This window comes from Geotrypetes seraphini, chromosome 2 (genome assembly GCF_902459505.1).
Source record: "Geotrypetes seraphini chromosome 2, aGeoSer1.1, whole genome shotgun sequence".
Taxonomy (NCBI): domain Eukaryota; kingdom Metazoa; phylum Chordata; class Amphibia; order Gymnophiona; family Dermophiidae; genus Geotrypetes; species Geotrypetes seraphini.
This window is the reverse complement of record NC_047085.1, coordinates 321,002,086-321,023,272: the sequence shown is the minus strand read 5'-3', so window position 1 is coordinate 321,023,272 and position 21,187 is coordinate 321,002,086. Positions and strand designations below refer to the sequence as shown.

At 43.3% G+C, this 21,187-nt stretch overlaps 1 protein-coding gene across 2 annotated transcripts in view; it reads left to right on the top strand.

The window, feature by feature from the left end:
- Positions 1-21,187, top strand: part of TGFBR2 (transforming growth factor beta receptor 2) — a 227,068-nt gene that overhangs the window by 125,976 nt on the left and 79,905 nt on the right. For both annotated transcript variants that reach the window (XM_033930135.1, XM_033930136.1), the window contains exon 7: positions 6,291-6,481. In XM_033930135.1, coding sequence (XP_033786026.1) covers positions 6,291-6,481 — 191 coding nt within the window. The remainder of the gene's footprint in view (positions 1-6,290; positions 6,482-21,187) is intronic.

Genomic DNA, 21,187 nt, shown 5'->3' with positions numbered 1-21,187 from the left:
CGACTCTCCTCTCCCCCTTGAAGTCCTGTCCCCACCCTGAAATCCTGATGCTCCCCCCCGACGTTCGATTCACCACCCCCCCCTCGCAGGACCGCTCGCACCCCCACTCCGAAGGACCGCCGACTCCCCGACAATATCGGGCCAGAAGGGAGCCCAAACCCTCCTGGCCACGGCGACCCCCTACCCCCACCCCGCACTACATTACGGGCAGGAGGGATCCCAGGCCCTCCTGCCCTCAACGCAAACCCCCCTCCCTCCAACGACCGCCCCCCCCAAGAACCTCCGACCGCCCCCCCAGCCGACCCGCGACTCCCCTGGCCGACCCCCACGACACCCCCACCCCCCTTCCCCGTACCTTTGGAAGTTGGCCGGACAGACGGGAGCCAAACCCGCCTGTCCGGCAGGCAGCCAACGACGGAATGAGGCCGGATTGGCCCATCCGTCCCAAAGCTCCGCCTACTGGTGGGGCCTAAGGCGCATGGGCCAATCAGAATAGGCCCTGGAGCCTTAGGTCCCACCTGGGGGCGAGGCCTGTGGCACATGGGCCCAAACCATGGGGGTCGCGGGTCGGCTGGGGGGGCGGTCGGAGGTTCTTGGGGGGGGGCGGTTGTTGGAGGGAGGGGGGTTTGCGTCGAGGGCAGGAGGGCCTGGGATCCCTCCTGCCCGTAATGTAGTGCGGGGTGGGGGTAGGGGGTCGCCGTGGCCAGGAGGGTTTGGGCTCCCTCCTGGCCCGATATTGTCGGGGAGTTGGGGAGTCGGCCGGGCAAGAGGGCTTGGGCTCCCTCTTGCTCCGATCGTGGATGCGGGTGCGGGTGGGAGCGCGTGCGAGCGGTCGTTCGGGGTGGGGGTGCGAGCGGTCCTGATGGGGGGGGTGAATCGGGCGTCGGGCGGGGTGGGAACTATGTAGAAAAACTTTTGTATACCGCGCTCACACGTATAACGCGCGAGGGGTATGCGCGGTAGGTAATAACGCGTATAACGCGCCCGTTATATGCGTGAAAATACGGTACTGTAATTTTTGCTAATTGTTTATCACCTCAAGGTTAATAGCGATAAGGTAGAAAATCAAATTAAAATAAATAAGAACAGAACCACAATAACATTTCATCCTGTAGCTGAAAGGGCTAGTTATAGTACAGTTTTTTTTAATACCAAATGTTATGTACTTAGATTAATTTATAATTGCATGATCCAATTGGAAGGTGGCAATCATGGCATAGTAAGGGGGTGGGGCGGGGGTGGATTTCCATGAGTGCCATATTGGTGGGGGCGCCGGTGACTATCTGCCTCTCCACCCTCCCCACGTACCTCATGAAATTTTTGCCAGTGCGGCGGCGGCGAAAAGGGCGAACAGAGTGCTAGGAATGATTAAGAAGGGGATCACGAACAGATCGGAAAAGGTTATCATGCCGCTGTACCGGGCCATGGTATGCCCCCCACCTGGAATACTGCATCCAGCACTGGTCGCCATGCATAAAGAAGGACACAGTACTACTTGTTAGGGTCCAGAGAAGAGCGACTAAAATGGTTAAGGGGCTGGAGGAGTTGCCGTACAGTGAGAGATTAGAGAAACTGGGCCTCTTCTCCCTTGAAAAGAGGAGACTGAGAAGGGACATGATCGAAACATTCAAGATAATGAAGAGAATAGATTTAGTAGATAAGGACAGGTTGTTCACCCTCTCCAAGGTAGGGAGAACGAGAGGGCACTCTCTAAAGTTCAAAGGGGATAGATTCCGTACAAACATAAGGAAGTTCTTCTTCACCCAGAGAGTGGTAGAAAACTGGAACGCTCTTCCGGAGGCTGTAATAGGAGAAAACACCTTCCAGGGATTCAAGACAAAGTTAGACAAGTTCCTGCTGAACCAGAATATACGCAGGAAAGGCTAGACTCAGGGCTCCTTTTACAAAGGTGCGCCAGCGGTTTCAGCGCATGCACAAGATTAGCGCGCACTATAGCGGGCAGTATGCGCTAGACGAAAAATTACCACCTGCTTAAAAGGAGGCAGTAGTGGCTAGCACACACAGCATTTTAGAGCGCGCTAAGCGTGCACTAAAACCGCTAGTGCACCTTTGTAAAAGGAGCCCCCAGTTAGGGCACAGGTCTTTGACCTAAGGACCACTGTGTGAGCGAACTGCTGGGCACAATGGACCACTTTTCTGACCCAGCAGCGGCAATTCTTATGTTCTTATGTTATTATCTCCTGCTTGTGCCAGCCTTGGCTCCCTTATGACGTCACATGCTGGTCGCAGGACCAGGGCATGATGTCAGAAGGGAGTCAAGACCAGCGCAAGCAGGATGTTGAAGATGCTGCTCACGCCGGTGAACTTTTCAAGAGGTATGCAGAGGAGGGGTGCTCAAGCGGCGGGGAAAAGTAGGGGGGGGGGGCGTGCGAGTTGGCAATGCCGGGCTAGGGTTACCATATGGCTCCAGAAAAAGGAGGACAAATTGAGACATCCGGGTTTTACTTCCACTGAAAGCAATGGAAGTAAAACCCGGATGTCTCAATACGTCTTCCTTTTTCTGGAACCATTTAGTAACCCTATTCGTGGTGCCACCACCCCAGGCGCCTTCTTCCCTCTCTCACTACACCACTGGATGGCATGCAGGAATATTAGACTATTTATTTTATTAGCTTTACAAACTGCTTAGCTGAAAAACACCCAAAGTGAGGAACAACAGATTTGCGAGGACATGATACGTAACAGTGACACATCGAGCAGTGTGTCACTGGTTATACATTAGTATGACACTTGAGGGAACTCCAGAGAGTGCAGGAGAGCTCTGCAAACAAGTGAGCTCATGGGAATTGCTAAGAGAGTCATGAGCTGACATTACGTGAGTTCATATTGGAGACAAGCTGTCTGGAAGATGGAGTGAGAAAGCAGCAGGAGCACCAAATCCAGGTGAACATATTGAGTACCTGAAGTTAATTGGAAGAATGCCGGTGAGAGGTGTTGTAAAGCCAAGACTATCCACGGAGAAAAATAATGAAGATCAGCAACATGTTTCAGGAGAGAAAAACACACAGATGGGAAATATTGGAGGCTTAGCTGTCAGAGTCTGAAATGAGGTCAGAATTTGAATACTGCAACAGCTTTTTGGATTAAGGAATTAAGAAACTGTCAGGGTTTGGGGAAGCTGACAGAAGATCAAATGTGTTTGTTCCGGGAAGGGTTCTGATTAGAAGTCGTAGAGAAGAACTCACCTAGCACTTAAGGAGATACTATTATAAATATTCTTCTGCATGTACAAGCCTGTTGAACACACAGAAAAGGGCTTTTATAAAATTGCCTTCAAACATAAAGGATTAAATTCTATGTATGGCTCTGATAAAAATTAGCACCTCAAAATGTAGCTCGGGGGTGGGGAGGGCATCATACAAATATTTGTCAGGTCATAGGATCTCTTAAAATACGGAGTTATTCTAAATCTCAGTCTTGAGAATAGTTAGTGTAATCATCTGTCCAACCCCACTTCTAGAAATATTTTTTTTTTAAATTTAACTAAACTGCGAAAGATTTCAAGTTTTATTTAAAATTGGTTATACCACCTATCAAACTTCTAGGCGAAGTACGTAGTTAAAAATCCGGGTCTAGACATACTCAGTGATACAGACTGATGAACAAAAACAGGTAAGGATAGGGGGGGTGAACTCTAAAAATAAATAGGATAGAGAGAACAAATATGGTTAAGGCAAGGAAGAGACTTATACATCAAAGGCATCTTTAAAAAGGAATGTCTTTAGCTTGGACTTGAATCAATCTAATGATGTATCAGAACTGTAAATTCAAAAACTCAGTACAATGTAATAGAACAGCATCGACAACACTTAGGGCTCCTTTTACTAAGGTGCGCTAGCGGTTTTAGCACGCACTAAGTGCATGCTGCAATGCCGTGCACGCTAAATGCTAATGCCTCCATAGAGCTTGCATTAGTATTTTTCATTTAGCGCGTGATTAGCGCGCGCTAAAAACGCTAGCGCACCTTAGTAAAAGGAGCCCTTAGCGTCAAGGAGCAACTTTTCCAGTTTGGAATAACTACGTGTTAAAAGAGACCCTATGATCTGACAAAAATGTATATGATGCCCTCCCCTCCCCCCCCCCCCCCCGAGGTGTATTTACACTATTGTTCAAAAAGTGATTTGCTTTTCCCCCTACATTTTGAGGTGATGATTGTGTTGGCAACCATTTTGTCAATACCTGTCTGTGCTCCGTGACCGATAAAAATTAACAACAGCCGCTTTTATATAAACAGCTCTCAGAGTGCCATTTATAGAAGAGCACTTAGTGCCAGGCCGTTTTGGGCATGAGGCTTCACACTAACTGAAACTTGGTGGTAAATTCTTATGCCTAAGTTAGGCATGGATCTCCCTTATTCTCTAACACTGCATGCATATTCCAGGAATGCCCCTGTTTCACCTATGCCCCTTCCATGGCCATGCCCCCTTTTCAGATTTTACATGTGGATCTGGCTCCTAAAGGTGCACGTGTATATTTAAAGTAATGCCAATTAATGCTGATAATTGATTATTAGCTCCCAAATGTCGTATTTGGGAATTAAATTACCCAAGCACATTTGGCACACACCATTTGCCCTTGCCAGTTTTAGCCCTATATATAGAATTAGGGTGAAAAGGTTTGCACAGAGAAATTGTGCATCGAGGAAGTGATGTAATTTGGTGAACGGCGGCTTAGAGAGCGAACTCCTCCGATCCCCATGATAATGAGCAATTATCTGCCCGGCTCCAGGTTTTAAATTGTCAGCAAACGAAGTGGGAATGCCTGGACTTTGCATAGCATGTATGGATGAGCACTAAAACGAATATCCAGGGGATAAAGCCAGGTGGCACTGGGCATCAGCATTGAATATCTGGGCATGCGCGGCTGGATAAAAGTTATCCAGTTAAATGCAATATTCAGCACTTAATTGGCGAAAGCGAGCTGCATAAAGATAGGACTGTGTTTTATGCATCTTGTTTATGCGGTTACCCTGTCTGATTATGCATTAAGGCTCTGATTAAATAAACAGTCCTTGAGACATAGGCCGTTCAGGTGCCGTTTATAGAATTGTACCTAGCGACACCTAAAGTGGACGTAGGTGCCCCCTATTTATGCCAAGATTTTCTTGGCTTAACCCGGCACTTAAGTTAGGGGCCTACTGGAGCTTGAGTCCACTTTAGGCACCTACATGCAAAACACACCCAAGATCTGCCCACAGTCTACCCCCTAGCCACATCTACTTTCTGGTAGGCACCTAGGGCTAGGCACCTACCCAAAAGTGGTAGGCATCTACTGAGCCAAGGTGCCTACTATCCAATTCATTTTAATTTAAGCTAATTATGAATTGCTTGTTATCAGTGCTGTTTAAGCTTTTTAAATAATTAAGTGAGGCACCTAGATCGGCTAGGTGGGCTGATCGAGGCACCTACATTAACTTTAGATATCTTTTATAGAATCAGGGCCTAAATATTTGTACTTAACTGCATAAGTGCTGACTCCACCCCCAGACCATCCACAAAATAGTTGCTTACATACAGCTTAGGCACTAACCAGGTATATTCAGCGACACTATCTAGTTAAGTGCACTGAATTTCTATGGTTAGCTCTGGACAAGCAATTTTAATGGCCAGAAGCTGTTTCTAGCCATTTAAATTGTTTTGAATACCAACCTTTTAAGTGTTCAGGGTCAAGAAATACAAAGGAATTCCCTTTATGGGAAACTTAAAAAAAAAAAAAAAAGGAGGCCCCAATTGCAATTACCAAAGCTTCTAACCCCAGAAATGTCTTCCAGTTGGGGCCTCAATGATCTGTGAGACATCAGGAAATATCCAAACACAAAAACTACAAAACAAAGCATCTTTGGATCCCAAAGTAAGATTTTAAAACCAAAATTATATCTAATTGTTTCTGTGTCTTATCTAAGAGAAACTGTGTCTCCTATCTGTCTTTTTGTCAGTCTTGTTTAAGCCTCCTTGGGCGATTCTTTGTCAGAGAGTGGAACCGATTCCTCTTTCTCCCCAAGCTCCTCCCAGAGAGACCATTTTGTTTTCTTCAAACTGTTTTTCTTTCTGCCAACTTTATTAGCTCATTATCTATTGTGTCCCTGGGAAAATATTATCAAAGTTAGTAACTGGTATTCCCTGTTTGCTCCATTACAGGCATGTGATTAATATCCATGTATGTGTATTTTCATTTTTCTTTTGCTGTTCTTGTAGCAAAGTGAAGACAGAGTCTCAGAGGAATCCATGTTTTTCTTTTAAAAAAACCTGTTTTCCCACCAATATTTGCAGGACAAAGAATGATAAGAACACAACCTTAGAAACAAAATGTCACGATCCAAAAATGAGTCTCTATGGCATCATGTTGGAAGAACATACCCCAGACAAATGTCTGATGAAAGAAAGAAAGGTGCCTGGTAAAACTGTGTACATGTGCTCCTGCACAGGAGAAGAGTGCAATGATGTCGTCATATTCTCAGAAGGTACGTGCAGATCCGCCTCTTCAGAAGAAAAGAGAGAGAGAGAGAGTCAATTACTAAATGAAATCCAGCGCCAGAAACTAGCTGGGTACAAATTTTCATTTAGGCCCTCTTTTACTAAGCTGTGGTAGAGGTTTCTATCACGGTCCGAAGCACTAAATGCTCCGACACTGCTCCAGCGCTCATAGAAATACGTCAGTGCATATAGCACTCCAGGCCACGGTAGAAACCTCTACTGCAGTTTAGTAAAAGGTTGGGGGGGGAGACGGGGGTTAGTTTTTGAGTAAGATATACTGTATGCATTTACTTCACCATCTAAGAGATGGCTGGCTTGACTTCTTTCCTATTTTTCAAAATAGCAGTCTCAGATTATAATATAAGATGTTTTGACTCGGATTTGTACAGCTTGTCAGGTACAGGGTGTAGGATGACTTTTATAGTCTTAGCAGTTTTTCCTCTTAAATGACCTTTTTTTGGCAGGATTATTCAACTGCCATAAGTTAAAGCATGGAATCTACGTACTGTAAGGCCACAGTGTGGCACTGTCCTATTTAAGGGATTTATATAAAAAAGACAATGTTTCTCTTGTTGCCTCTCCTTTCAGTTGTGTGTTAGTTGTGGTTTGTTAATTACTGTGTATAAGTCACTGTTCTCATTGAATATTTCACTCAGGAAATGCTACTCATTCCTTAGCTTGAGCTCTGTACAGTTAAAAAAAAAAAATTATGTTTCAGATTCCTGCTGCATCTTGTTTTTGAATATTTTGGAACATGTTCAGTCTGTAACACAATGAATCACCTCAGGGCTGATATAGATCAAAAATTGCCTGCCAACCAGTTTCTGATCCATTTATGTACATCACCTTCCACCCCATGGTTCTTCAGTTTCTGAAGTAGGCATTCATGGGGTACCTTGTCAAAGGCTTTTTGGAAATCTAGATATATGATGTCTATGGGGTCTCCTCTGTCCATCCATTTGTTAATTCCTTCGAAGAAGTGCAATAAGTTTGTTAGGCACGATCTCCCCTTTCAAAAACCATGTTGGCTGGTTATCAGAAGCTCGTTTCTTTCAAGATGTTCATCAATGTTTTCTTTTATCAGTGCTTCCGCCATTTTCCCTAGAACAGAGGTCAGACTCACCGGTCTGTAGTTTCCCGGGTCACCTCTTGATCCCTTTTTAAAGATGGGTGTAATGTTGGCTATCTTCCATTCCTCCGGGATCACGCCTGTTTTCAGGGATAGATTGTAAATTTGCTGCAGTAGTTCCACTATTTCCTCTTTTAGTTCCTTCAGAACCCTTGGATGGATTCCATCCGGACCCGGGGATTTGTCAGTTTTTAATTTTTCTATCTGCCTGCGTACGTCTTCAAGGCTCACTTCCATGGATGTTAATTTTTCTGCTTGATTTCCATTGAAGATTTGCTCAGGTTCCGGTATGTTGGTTGTGTCTTCATTTGTAAATACAGATGAAAAGAACATGTTAAGTCTTTCTGCCACTTCTTTCTCCTCCTTCACCACTCCCTTCTTGTCTCCGTCGTCCAGCAGTCCCACCTCCTCCCTAGCCGGCTGCTTCCCTTTAACATATCTAAAGAACGGTTTGAAATTCCGTACTTCCCTAGCTAACCTCTCTTCATACTCTCTTTTGGCTTTTCTAACAACACGGTGACATTCTTTTTGATACTTCCTGTGCTCTATCCAGTTCCCCTCAGTTTTGTCCTTTTTCCATTTCCTGAATGAACTTTTCTTATTACCTATCGCTTCTTTCACTATTTTAGTTATCCTCGCCGGGTCTTTTGTTCGACTCTTTTTGCACCCCTTTCTGAATCTGGGGATATACAGATTTTGCGCCTCGCTCACCGTGTCCCTGAAAAAAGACCAGGCATGTTCTACCAGGCATGTTCTTTTTCTAGAAATGTTCTTAAGTTTCTTCTTTACCATTTCCCTCATTGCTTCGTAGTTTCCTTTCCTGAAGTTAAAAGTTGTCGCTATGGTTCTCTTTCCTTTCGGTATTCCAACCTCACCTTGAACTTGATCATATTATGATCGCTATTTCCTAACGGTCCCACTACTTCTACTTCCTTTGCAGGTCCTCTTAACCCATTTAGGATTAGATCCAGAGTGGCATTTATTATGTTTGTTGATTTGTACTTCTCTTTGTATAAGGCAAATAATAAATAAACATACAATACAATACAGTCAGAAGATTAGTTCCATGGGCCTTGTATGTTCCTAATTAAGATAACAAGACAAAAAAGCTTTGGCAGTGCCCTGTATTTAACTCTCAGAGAACATTTACTGGCTTTGAGAGAAAGATAAAGAAGTCTGGAGCTCTGTCGAGCCAAGACAGTCATTTGTTGGGATTCAGATAAGTCTTATGAATGGACTGTGATCTGTGATTATTATGTTTTGGACTCATACGTGAATTTTGAATTGAATATTTTTCTTATATGTTTTTAGAATATTTTGCACTTTAGCACTCTGCACTTTTGATATATTTTTGAAAGTATTCAAAGGGTGAGGCTTTTTGAGCTGTTTTTTGGTCCCTTTATCTTCCTCTCAAAGCCTTTCACTGAGCGTTTATTCACATTAATTATTTATGATTATTGAGACCAAATGATGTATGGGGCAGAACTTACTTAGGTTTTCTAAAACCTGGTGCTGGTCACCTATGAGTTTTCTGTCCGGGGCCATGAAAAGTTATTAATGTCTCAAACTTAGGCCCGTACTGAGGTGTCTCACGTTTTTTTATTATTACTTTTTTATTCATTTATAGGCAGTGAATGTTCTCTGAGAGTTAAATACAAGGCACTGCCATTGCTTTTTTGTCTTCTTGTATTATAATTTTGGCAGTTTTTTCAGAGTTTTTTGATTGCCTAAATAAGATAGGCACCAAGTTAGCCCCAACAGTTCAAAAATGTTGATGCACTTGTTTGTGCTTGTTCCAGAACTGGTGCAAATATGTACATGTGTGTGCATATTTTATGAAGTACTTCCATATCTCTCCCCATCCAGAAACAGCTGCACACGCCCCCCCCCCCCCCCCCCCCAGCGGATTATTTATGTTGCCCAAACCTGCAGGCCCAAATGTAGGCATGCTGTCAAAATGTGTGCAAATAAATTGATCAATGAGCACTGAACCATCAATAAATGGGTGCAAACAACTAATTATTGAAGTTAATTGGAACTTATTAAAATGTGCACAAACAAATGGCTACGTGTTGTACCATAAGGCATGGCACCTACTGTATATATTCGAATATGTTGATCCAAGTATAAGATGAGGTACCCTTTTTCCCCCCATAAGGAGGAAGAATGGTTGACTCGAATATAAGACGGGGGGGTTAATATTCATGTGCCCTGCCAGGATCTGTGCCCTGCCCCCTACCTCCTCTCTCTCCCGATGTCCGGCAGGCCTCCACTGAATCTGCTGTATGACCTGGTGGTCCGGTGGTAGGCCGGGACAGGAGGGATCCCTCCCTGTCTTCTGTCCTGGCAGACTCTGTCAATTTTGTTACCTCCTTCCTGCCTCCCCCCATGCCCCTTTTTGAATCCCTGGTGGTCCAGTGGTGTATCGGGCAGGAGCGAGCTTTCTGTGCTCCTGAATGGCTGCCTCAAGTTCTCGAGGCCCAGTGGTGTACTGGGCAGGAGTGAGCTTTTTGTACTCTTGCCCAGCTCTGAGCCACTCCATGAATGGCTGCCTCCAGTTCTCGCGGCCAATCTAGTCTGCCCATCCGCAGTAAACATTATCTCTTTCTTTCTCTAAGAAATCACACATGCCTATCACACCTTCTTGAATTCAGACACAGTCTCTGTCTCCACCATTTCTTCCGGGAGACTGTTCCACGCATTGTGTGGTCCAAATAACTGCATGAACATTCTATATGCCCACTCAGTTCTTATCTCTATCTCCGGAGAAGGTAAAGAAAAAACTACCAGACACAAAAGTGTAGTTTAAACGTTCAAAGCTTTGGGAGTTTTTATGGCATCCTACTAACTGGTAGGACAACATCCAAAAAGTCTCCCCCAATTACAATTGACTGGCCATTTTATTTGGATTATAACATCATCAATTAATTCATTATTAAACACACATAGTTGGTACATCTTTCAATTAGATTACAATTGCTTCACTAGGATCCAATTACACACTGCATACTTCAGCAATATTCTATTGGTTTTATTCAAGTCACATGGTTTCTGGTTCATCATATTTCATAGTAATTTTCCTTAGCAACAATAATGACTTAAATTATCATATGCTATTGAATCTCAACACATCCCAGCAGATTGATGCAATACTGGAGATCTCAAGTTAATCATCTAAGTTTTGCTTCCCACGCATATGCCAAGGGAACAGTGTGAAATATGTTAGTTCTTATAAAGTGAAAAATATTATTAGGTCAGTGTGACCCCTAGTCTATGTCTTCTTTTATTCATAAGTTGTGTTATGTTAATTGTTATGTTATGACTGTCACACACTTTGTACTGTATCAGATATTTTCTCTGTGACAGGAAAACATGTACTCTGCATGCTGTGTCTATACTATGCTGTGTCAAAAATCTCTGAAGCATTTCTATTATTCAGCTTCATCTTACATATATATATATATATTGTGGCCGGGCCCGTCTCCGAGTACGTGGGAAAACTAGGCTCGGACCACAGGTAAGATTTTGTTGCGCCTTTTATGTGGTTGGTTGAAAGGAAAACCTGGATACGGGTTTTTGGAATAAAACTCCACCAGGTTTAATGATGCAAAAAACCAGAAACTTTCAAACTGAGTTAATAGGACACTCTGCTGTCACTAATACAAGTTCCTGTACTTCAGTCCAGGAAACCCACTTGGGCTTTGGTTCAGTCCTTATTAACAAAAAGACTTAATCAAAAAGAGAACCCCAGGTTTCTTCAGTTCATTTACTGTTCCACATTCCTGATAGCACAGCTGAGCACGGTCAGTGCCAGCTATTTTAGTCCTCACACATCTCTTCAATAAGCGTAGAACCAAAACTTATATCTTTTCCTTTTCCTATTTTCTTCTAGGTCACGCTGTCCTCTTAAAGGACACTCACAGCCCTGCCTGACAGGCTGTGCGGGGCAAGCCTCCCTTTTCTTAAGATCTTCAGACCCTCCCAATTATGCCCCTATCTTCTCTCATCTCCAGCCCTTATGGAGTCTTGACAAAAAGGTTGTTTAAAGAAGCATTTCTCCTTAATTAAGCAGTGCTGCCTCAGCAGTGCTTATAGCTCTTCTCTGGTTCAAGTTTAAAGAAAAATAACTGGACTGTTTCTATACAGGACAGGACGGAACCCTTACACACTGTTCCCTCCCAAGTCCATGTCCTCATCACACATACTTTCCTCAGGGTCACTACACATTTCCCATTCAGCGTTTTGGGAACCAGAGCTTTCCATCCACACATTCCTTTCAGGCTTTTCCTCCCATCCCCCTCTCTGTATGCCTGCCAGCTCTCCTGAAACTTTTTCATTAGGGTCTCCTCCCAGCCCTTCCCTCCAAGGCTTAATAGGCAAGGCACTATACCTCCCGGGGGTTAAACTTCCTCTCCTTATGGCCTGGCATTCTGCAAATCTTCCTTGCTGGAGATTAAGAGCAGTGTGGAAGCTACGATCTCTGCGTGTGGCTTGGCTCTCCCAATCAGAGCCAGCTGAGCTTCCCTGATTCCTCTGCCGATTTCCTATTTGAGGCTTCTCAGCTTGCAAGCTACGGTGGTTGACTCCACCTCTTTCTAAGTTGGTTTCAGGTTTCTCCCTAACTCTGGGAAAGGAGTAATAGGGGAGATTTTCTGTTTTCAGTGCCCTCCTTGCCTGATTTCTGGGCTGTTTCACAACTTGTCCTTTTCCCTTTCTTTCTGTCTGTGCCAGACTACGGCTGTCAGCAGGGTGTTTTTGCTTTATCCTAGTGCCTGCGGGTTTGGGAACTTCACTCTGGGCTGGTCTAGGAGCTTCCCTGTCACTATATATATATATATATATATATATATATATATATATATATATATATATATATACACACACACACACACTAATATGAATGGGTATATATATATATATACACTAATATGTATGTGTATATATATATATGTATATATATACAGTGGTGCCTCGCATAACGAACGCCTCACACAGCGAACGCTGCACACAACGAACTTCATGTTTTGATTCATACAACGAACTTCGTTTCACACAACGAAGTCGCCCGAGCTGCCGATGTATTGCATCCTTCCGCACAGGCACTGCAGGCAGTCGTTAGTCACTGCGCTTAACTGCCCTCTCTCACAGCCCTTCGCCTGGCTCCCTGTGCAGTGGCGGACCGTCGGCTCGCCTCCTTTTATGGAGGGGCCCGGCGCCTACTGCTGATGCGTTGGGGGGGGGCGGAGCTACTCTCGCCGCTTCCCCGATGCTAGAAAAAAAAAAAAAGAAAAGTTAAGTCCCAGTTTTTGCCGCTGAGACTCTGCCCTCTCTCACTGTATACAGTCGTCCTTTTAAGATAAACTCAATATTTTTTATATATCATGGCTTCTAAAAAAAGCAGGAAGGTGATTTCTGTTGAAATGAAACGGGAAATAATTAGAAGGAGTGAATGTGGGGTAAAACAGTGTGACCTCGTCAAAGAGTTTGGCCTCAGCAAGACCACCATTTTCACCATTTTGACAAATTTATCTTTTTTTATGTCATCTTAGCATATTTTATGCTGCAGAACGAATAATTTTTTTTAACATGTATTGTTATGGGAAAACGCGTTTCACATAACGAACTTTTTGCATAACAAACTTGCTCCTGGAACGAATTAAGTTCGTTGTGTGAGGCACCACTGTATATGTGTGTATATATATATATATATATATATATGTGTGTGTGTGTGTGTGTGTGTGTGTGTGTGTGTGTATATATATATATATATATATATATATATATATATATATATATATATATTAGTGTTTTTTAGATTCCCAGGCAAGGGATGCCTCATACACATGGGATTATGTCCCCCTTTATATTCTGCTTAATACAATTATCGCCATCAGCATCTACCACCCTTTCTGTAAAAAAGTATTTCCTTAGTTTGCTCCTGAGCCTATCACCTCTTAACGTCAACCTTTGCCCTATCATTCCAGAGCTTCCTTTCAAATGAAAGAGACTTGATATGCACATTTATGCCACCTAGTTATTTAAACGTCTCTCAAGAATTAAATTGTTGATAACAAAAATATCTTTTATAACTACAAATATGTTATCAGCCAGCGGTGGAAGCACGCGTAAGAAACATTCATTTAATCAAAATGGTGGAGAAAAAAGCCTCAAGATTAATAATTAAATAGGCAATCCGCAACGGATTTTTTTGCCATTTATAGTCTTATCATAGGCACAAAAATACTCCACCTCTACAAAATGCAACTTTCTAACTAGGAACAAAATCCACCACTGTGAGAGAACAACATTCACAATAAGAATCATATAGAACTGCACAGAGTAACAAAACAGAAGAGAGGAGTATGCCAGCATACTGAGCTAAGTAGCTACTGTATTTTTTCTTTCCCTGTGCACAGTGGTGAATTTTGTTCTCAGTTAGAAAGTTGTATTTTTAGAGGTGGAGGTTTTTTGTGCCTATGACCAGTTCTTCACCCCCTAAACCAGGAGTGTCAAAGTCCCTCAAGGGCCGCAATCCAGTCGGGTTTTCAGGATTTCCCCAAAGAATATGCATGAGATCTACTTGCATGCACTGCTTTCATTGTATGCTAATAGATCTCATGCATATTCATTGGGGAAATCCTGAAAACCCGACTGGACTGCAGCCCTTGAGGAGGGACTTTGACATTCCAGCACTAAACTGTACTGTTCCTTTTAGTTTTTCAGCCCAAATGTACCTTACATTCCTTAGCATTAAATTTTAGCTGCCAAATTTCACACCAAGCTTTACTAAGTCTTTCTTTGTGTTATTCACACCATCCGGGGGGGGGGGGGGTCTACTCTATTGCAGATTTTGGTATCATCCGCAAAGAAGAAAATCTTACCTGATAACCCTTCAGCAATATCACTTATAAAAATGTTAAAAAGAACAGGCCCAAGAACAGAACCTTGCGGCACACCACTGCTAACATCCTTTTCCTCAGAGTGATCTCCACTGACAACTACCCTCTGTCGTCTTCCACTCAACCAGTTTCTGACCCAGCCCATAAATTTGGGGCCCATCCCGAGGGCACTCAGTTTATTTATTAGACGCCTGTGTGGAACACTGTCAAAAGCTTTGCTAAAACTTAAATACACCACATCTAGCGGACTCCCTCTGTCCAATTCTCTGATCTCCCAGTCCAAAAAATTGATCAGATTTGTCTGAGAAGATCTACCTCTAGTGAATCCATGTTGCCTTCAGTCCTGTAATCCACCGGATTCCAGAAACTTCACCATACTATGTTTTAAAAGTGTTTCCATTAATTTGCTTACCACAGAAGTCAGACTTACTGGCCTGTAATTCCCTACTTCTTCCTTACTTCCACTTTTGTAGAGAGGGACCACATCCGCCCTTCTCCAGTTCTACAGTACCACTCCCGACTCTAGAGAAGCATTGAAAAGGAGCCACCAGAATTTCCTTCAGCACCCTTGGATGTACACCATCTGGCCCTATTGCCTTGTCTACCTTTAATTTAGCTAGCTCCTCATGAACACAATCCTCTGAAAATTGATCAGAATCTATCACTACTCCATCCCTATTCATGTTTGTCTTCTGCGCTCCGCTCCCTGCACTTCAGCCGTGGAAACAAAACAGAAATATTTGTTAAGCAATTCAGCCTTTTCTTTATCAGCTTTTACATATTTTTCCCTTCACTTTTGAGTCTCAAAATGCCACTTTTGTACTTCTTCCTATCACTGAAATATCTAAAAAAGTTTTGTCTCCCCGTTTTACCATATCAGCTATTTTTTTGTTATATTTGTATCTTTGATTTCCTGACTACTCAACCAGCCTCTCTTAACTTTTCTAGATATCTTTGCCTGTCTTCCTCTTTCTGCGATCTTTCATAGTTTATGAAAGCTAACCTCTTATCCCTTAGCTTCTCAGCTACTATTTTTGAGAAGTAAAGCGGCCTTCTTTTCCTCTTACTTTTATTTACTTGCCTCACAAAAAGGTCTGCCACCCTTACAATAACTCCATTCAGTTTTGCCCACTGCATTTCTACTTCCAGATGTTCCCATCCAGAAAACAATTCATTGACGTAATCCCCCATCTGAACAAAGTTCATTTTTTTAAAGTCTAAAACCTTTACTTTGAATGAGCCCTCTCTATACCCATCTCAATATTAAACCGTACCATGCAGTGATCACTGGATACCAGATGATCACCCACAGTAACATCACAAACACTTTCCCCATTTGTAAGCATTAAGTCCAATAATATAAGAACATAAGAATAGCCTTACTGGGTCAGACCAATGGTCCATCAAGCCAGTAGCCCATTCTCATGATGGACAATCCAGGTCACTAGTACCTGGCCAAAACCTAAGGTGTAGCATTATTCCATGCTACCAATACATGGCAAGCAGTGGCTTCCCCCATGTCTTTCTCAATCGCAGACTATGGACTTTTCCTCCAGAAACTTGTCCAAACATTTCTTAAAACCAGCTACGCTATCCACTCTTACCACAATTTCTGCCAATGCGTTCCAGAGCTTAACTATTCTCTGAGTGAAAAAAAATTTACTCCTATTGGTTTAAAAAATATTTCCATATAACTTCATCGAGTGTCCCCTAGTCTTTGTAATTTTTGACGGAGCAAAATATTGATCTACTTGTATTCATTCTACTCCACTCAGGATTTTGTAGACTTCAATCATATCTCCCCTCAGCCCTAACCGTTTTAGTCTTTCCTCATACGAGAGGAATTCCATCCCCTTTACCATCTTGGTTGCTCTTCTTTGAACCTTTTCTAGCGCCACTATATCTTTCTTGAGATAAAGAGACCAGAACTGATCGCAATACTCCAAATGAGGTCGCACCATGGAGCGATACAGGGGCATTATGACATTCTTAGTCTTGTTAACCATCCCTTTTTTAATAATTCCCAGCATCCTGTTTGCTTTTTTGGCCTCTACCGCACATTGGGCGGAAGGTTTCATCATATTGTCTACAATGACACCCAGATCCTTTTCTTGGGCACTAACCCCCAAAGTGGACCCTAGCATCCGGTAACTGTGATACAGGTTATTCTTCCCAATGTGCATCACTTTGCATTTGTTCACATTAAATTTAATCTGCCACTTGGACACCCAGTCTTCCAATTTCCTAAGGTCTGCCTGCAATGTTTCACAATCCGCATGCGTTTTAACAATTTGAACAGTTTAGTGTCATCTGCAAATTTAATCACCTCACTCGTCGTTCCAATTTCCAGATCATTTATAAATAAGTTAAATAGCACCATTCCATCCCACTTGGGTTCTCCTTGTCAAAATTAGCATCAACAAGACACTCTGCATTCTTTTCCATAGTTCCCACACTTTGAAACTCCTTACCAATGGAAACACGCGCTGAGCTTTCATATAAGAAATTTATGTAGAGTAGTACTGAAAGCATATTTATTTCAACAAACATTCTCCCTGAGCCGCTGAATGTGGGACATGTCAGTACTGGTATCTGAAAATTAGTTATAACTTTGTAATTTTTCTCCTCTCTTCCATAATTAATTTGTACTTCCTTTTCCTTTTCGGATTTAGCGTAAACTGCTTTGATGATTTGACCAAGGATGGATTATAATAAGCCTCTATTAAATGTTAAACATATGCACATAACTTATAGAATACTATAAGTTACACATGTTGCATTCCACATTGAGGCATGCCCATTTTCACCTGCCATTGACCTAGTGTATATGGGTACACCTACATTTCGGCACAGCAGTGTGAATTTATGCTACTATTCAATGCAGAAGTCATTGTACAATAGGAAAGGAAATCATCATGTACTCTCTGCTCTCAAGCAGTAAAGTCTACCACTACTACTTATCACTTATATAGCACTGAAAGGCGTACGCAGTGCTGTACATTTTGACATTTATAGACGGTCCCTGCTTGGAAGAGCTTACAATCTAACTTGAACGGACAAGACATGACATAGAGGGTAGGGGATGCAGAACCCAAGGTGAGAGGAGTTAGGAGTTGAACGCACTCTCAAAGAGGTGGGCTTTTAAATGGGCCTTGAACACTGCCAGAGACGGAGCCCGCCTTAGGGATTTGGGCAGCTTGTTCCAAGCATATGGTGCAGCAAGACAGAAGGGACAGAGTCTGTAGTTGGCAATTGAAGAGAAGGGCACAGATAGGAGGGACTTACCAGCCGAGCGGAGGTCACGGGTGGGATCACAGGGGGGAGACAAGTGAAGAGAGATAGTGAGGGGCAGTTGAGTGAATGCATCTGTGGGTCAGCAAGAGGAGTTTGAATTGTATTCGGAAACAGATGGAAAGCCAATGAAGTGACTCTAGGAGATGAGCAACGTGAGCAAAGCAACTGTCCCAGAATATGAGTCGTGCAGCCGAATTCTAGACGGTTTGGAGGGGAACGAGATGGTTGAGTGGAAGACCTGAGAGTAGCGAGTTGTAGTAGTTCCTGCCAAGAGATATATCACTTACGAATCTTAAAGGTGCAGTACTTTTTCTGTTCAAGGACCATTCCTATGGAATGCTCTTCCAACCCACATATGCTTTGAAACCCCCTTAGAAAAATTCAAGTTTGCACTCAAAATACATCTGTTTAAAGATGATTTCTTTTTTAAAATCTTTATTGATTTTCATATATCAACAGTGCAATACAGAAGTATATCTATAATAATAATTTGCTAGCCGCGCATGCACACTTGCTCCGCGTGTTCCCTGATCCCTTTTCTGTCGGGAAGTGGTGAGCACGAGTGCGCATGCGCGCTTTTTACATCACACATGGCAACTGGCTCACTCAGGAAAAGCGAAGAACAGCAGCAGCCCCCGAAGCTCCTCAGCAGTCCAATCCCTCTCCAACATCACTGACGACGAAGAAGCTGCAGCTGGGGCACTCGGGGCCTCCCCCGCCGCGCACAACTCGCTCCCTCTCCTGCAGCTCAGGCACCACAGAAGCTGCGAAATCTACTGAGCGTGAAAGCGCGCAACCCGGTCCCCGTGTCTGCCTACCCTTCCCCCCAACACAGCGCATTTGCCCCCCCTCTCCAGAACGAATCGAGAAATGGAGCCAGGCCGCCCTCCGCAACAGACCAGAGGAGTCCTTTGCCGCTCACCCCCCTTCCCTTGCCGCTGACCCGACTACCTACCCGGCGATTCAAGCAACCTGTGCAGCAGTCTTCACACGCTGCTTCAGGCCCTTCTACTGCCCTGATTTGCTCTGCCATGTCTCTGATGATGTCATCAGGGACGTGCCAGAGTAAATCAGGGCAGTAGAAGAACCCGAAGCAGCGTGTGAAGACTGCTGCACAGGCTGCTTGAATCGCCGAATTCGTAATCGGGTATGCGGAAAGGGAAGTGGGGGGCGGCAAGGACTCTATCTGAGTAAATAAAAAACTCTGGGGAGAACGGCAGAGACTGGCCCTGTACTAACTCCCGTGGACAGGAGGAGCAGGAAGAGGTGATGATGGACAGGGGGGGGAAAAGAAGGGAGGCCTATTGTTGGACAGGGGGAGCAGGAAGAGATGCTGATGGACAGGGGGGGGAAATGAAGGGAGGCCTACTGCTGGACAGGGGGAGCAGGAAGAGGTGCTGATGGACAGGGGGGGGAAATGAAGGGAGGCCTACTGCTGGACAGGGGGAGCAGGAAGAGGTGCTGATGGACAGGGGGGAGGTAAAACAAAGGGAGGAGGGCTGCTACTGGATAAGGGGAGCAGTGAAGGGGTGGTGGTGGACACAGGGGAGGTAAAAAGAAGGGAGAATGGACAGGAAAAAGTGGCTAAGGAGACAGAGAGAGAAAGAAATAAAGACAGACACACACATATATTCTAGCACCCGTTAATGTAACGGGCTATAAAGCTAGTAAACATATAATAAATCAAGAAAAGTGCATTCATCTTACAGACATACATGAGCATTTAAACCCACCCACCCACCCAATAACTAGTCAACAAAAACATAAATACATATGATTCTTTCAATAATCTTTCCCTATTTAAAGTAGTAACGTAGTCCCACTCTCCTCCCACCCACCTGGATGTATGTATTCAAAGGGCTAAAATTAAAAGTATCCCTCCCCCCCTTCACCCTTCCCGGGATGTGTATGGAAATAAACAAAAATTAAAGACAAAAGACAACTATAATGAAGAAATAAAAGATGTCAATGGTCCCCAAACCAATTTAAATAAATTGCTATGCCCCAACATGTCAGCATTCATTTTCTCATATCTATAGCTTGAACATAAATTCACCCACCAAAAAGGAAAATTGAGGCAATCATGACACGCAGCTCCTGATTGGTGAGGCCCAACTTTAGTACAGGAAGAGGCGTTTGGTGTATACCGCAAGCAATTTCTTTCACTCGCCGGCGCTCCGGCTGCCCTCTCCTGTCTCCCCTGCTAAAAAAACGTATTCGCGGTTTTTCAACATTTGCGGGGGTTCCTGGAACAAAACCCCCGCGAATATCGGGGGAGTACTGTACATCCCTCTTAATCCCTTATTCCTTAAAATGTAATTTGGTTTGACACCATTCATCGACTAAAATAATAATAATCATAAAGAATAAAGAAATGAGCATACTCAAGGTTCAATCATTCACCTTTTTTATTTTTGCAAATTAGTGTTTCTCTTAAGTGAAAACAGCACGTTTGAGTTACTTGCCTGGATAGCACTGGCGGGAAGACAAATGATCTTTACAGCCTCAGACATGTGGTTTCCTGTCTGTTATTTAACTCTGAGCAGAACATCACAGCCAGCTGGTCCACAGCCCCTTCAGACAACCAGATAATAGGCAATAATAATTTTCTCTTGGACTAGCCATCATCCTAATTCATTTCATACATTTCTGGAATACCCTGCATTCCTTTTTTTTTTCTTTCTTTCATGTAATAGATCATTCAGTAGCTATGAATATTTTAGGCTCTTTGTCTCTATCTTTATTACCTACCGTAACAAGAATCTCTATAGATCTAGCCCTTTGGTGAAGCTTGAAAGCAGCCAAAAAAGCTCTTTTTGTGGCAATTTACTAGTCAGCTATGTATTTATTGTCAGTAGTGTTTATTTACTGCAGTAAATAGAAGGAGCCCCCAAGCAGGCATTTCTATTTTTTTATGTAAGAATTTTGGAAGAAGGCCATGGAAAGTATATGACAGCATTGTTTTGTGAAGTCAGGTTTTTGTCCTGTGCACAGGAAAAGGAGGAGGAATAAGGGAGAAAATGGAGCATCTGCTGCAGGTTCTCATTGCTCAGGGTATTTAGGAGCTTAGAGTGATACGGTGAGATGGATGACAAGTGCTGCTTCTATAATAATACTTGGTGTGAGGATAAGTAGTTTCATTTGCAGGAGCCACAACCCTGAGAAGTTATATATTAGTCTGAGAACTACTGTAGTTGCAAAAAAAAAAAAAATAAATAAATAAAAAAAAGAATCTTCTTTCCATTCTGATAAAGGTTTTTACAAGCTGATATTCAAACCGATTTAACCCGGCCTGGAGAGTTAACCAAGCACTGGTCTGAATATCAACTGGTGCTAAATTAACTTCCTGGTCACTGGACACACCCATATAT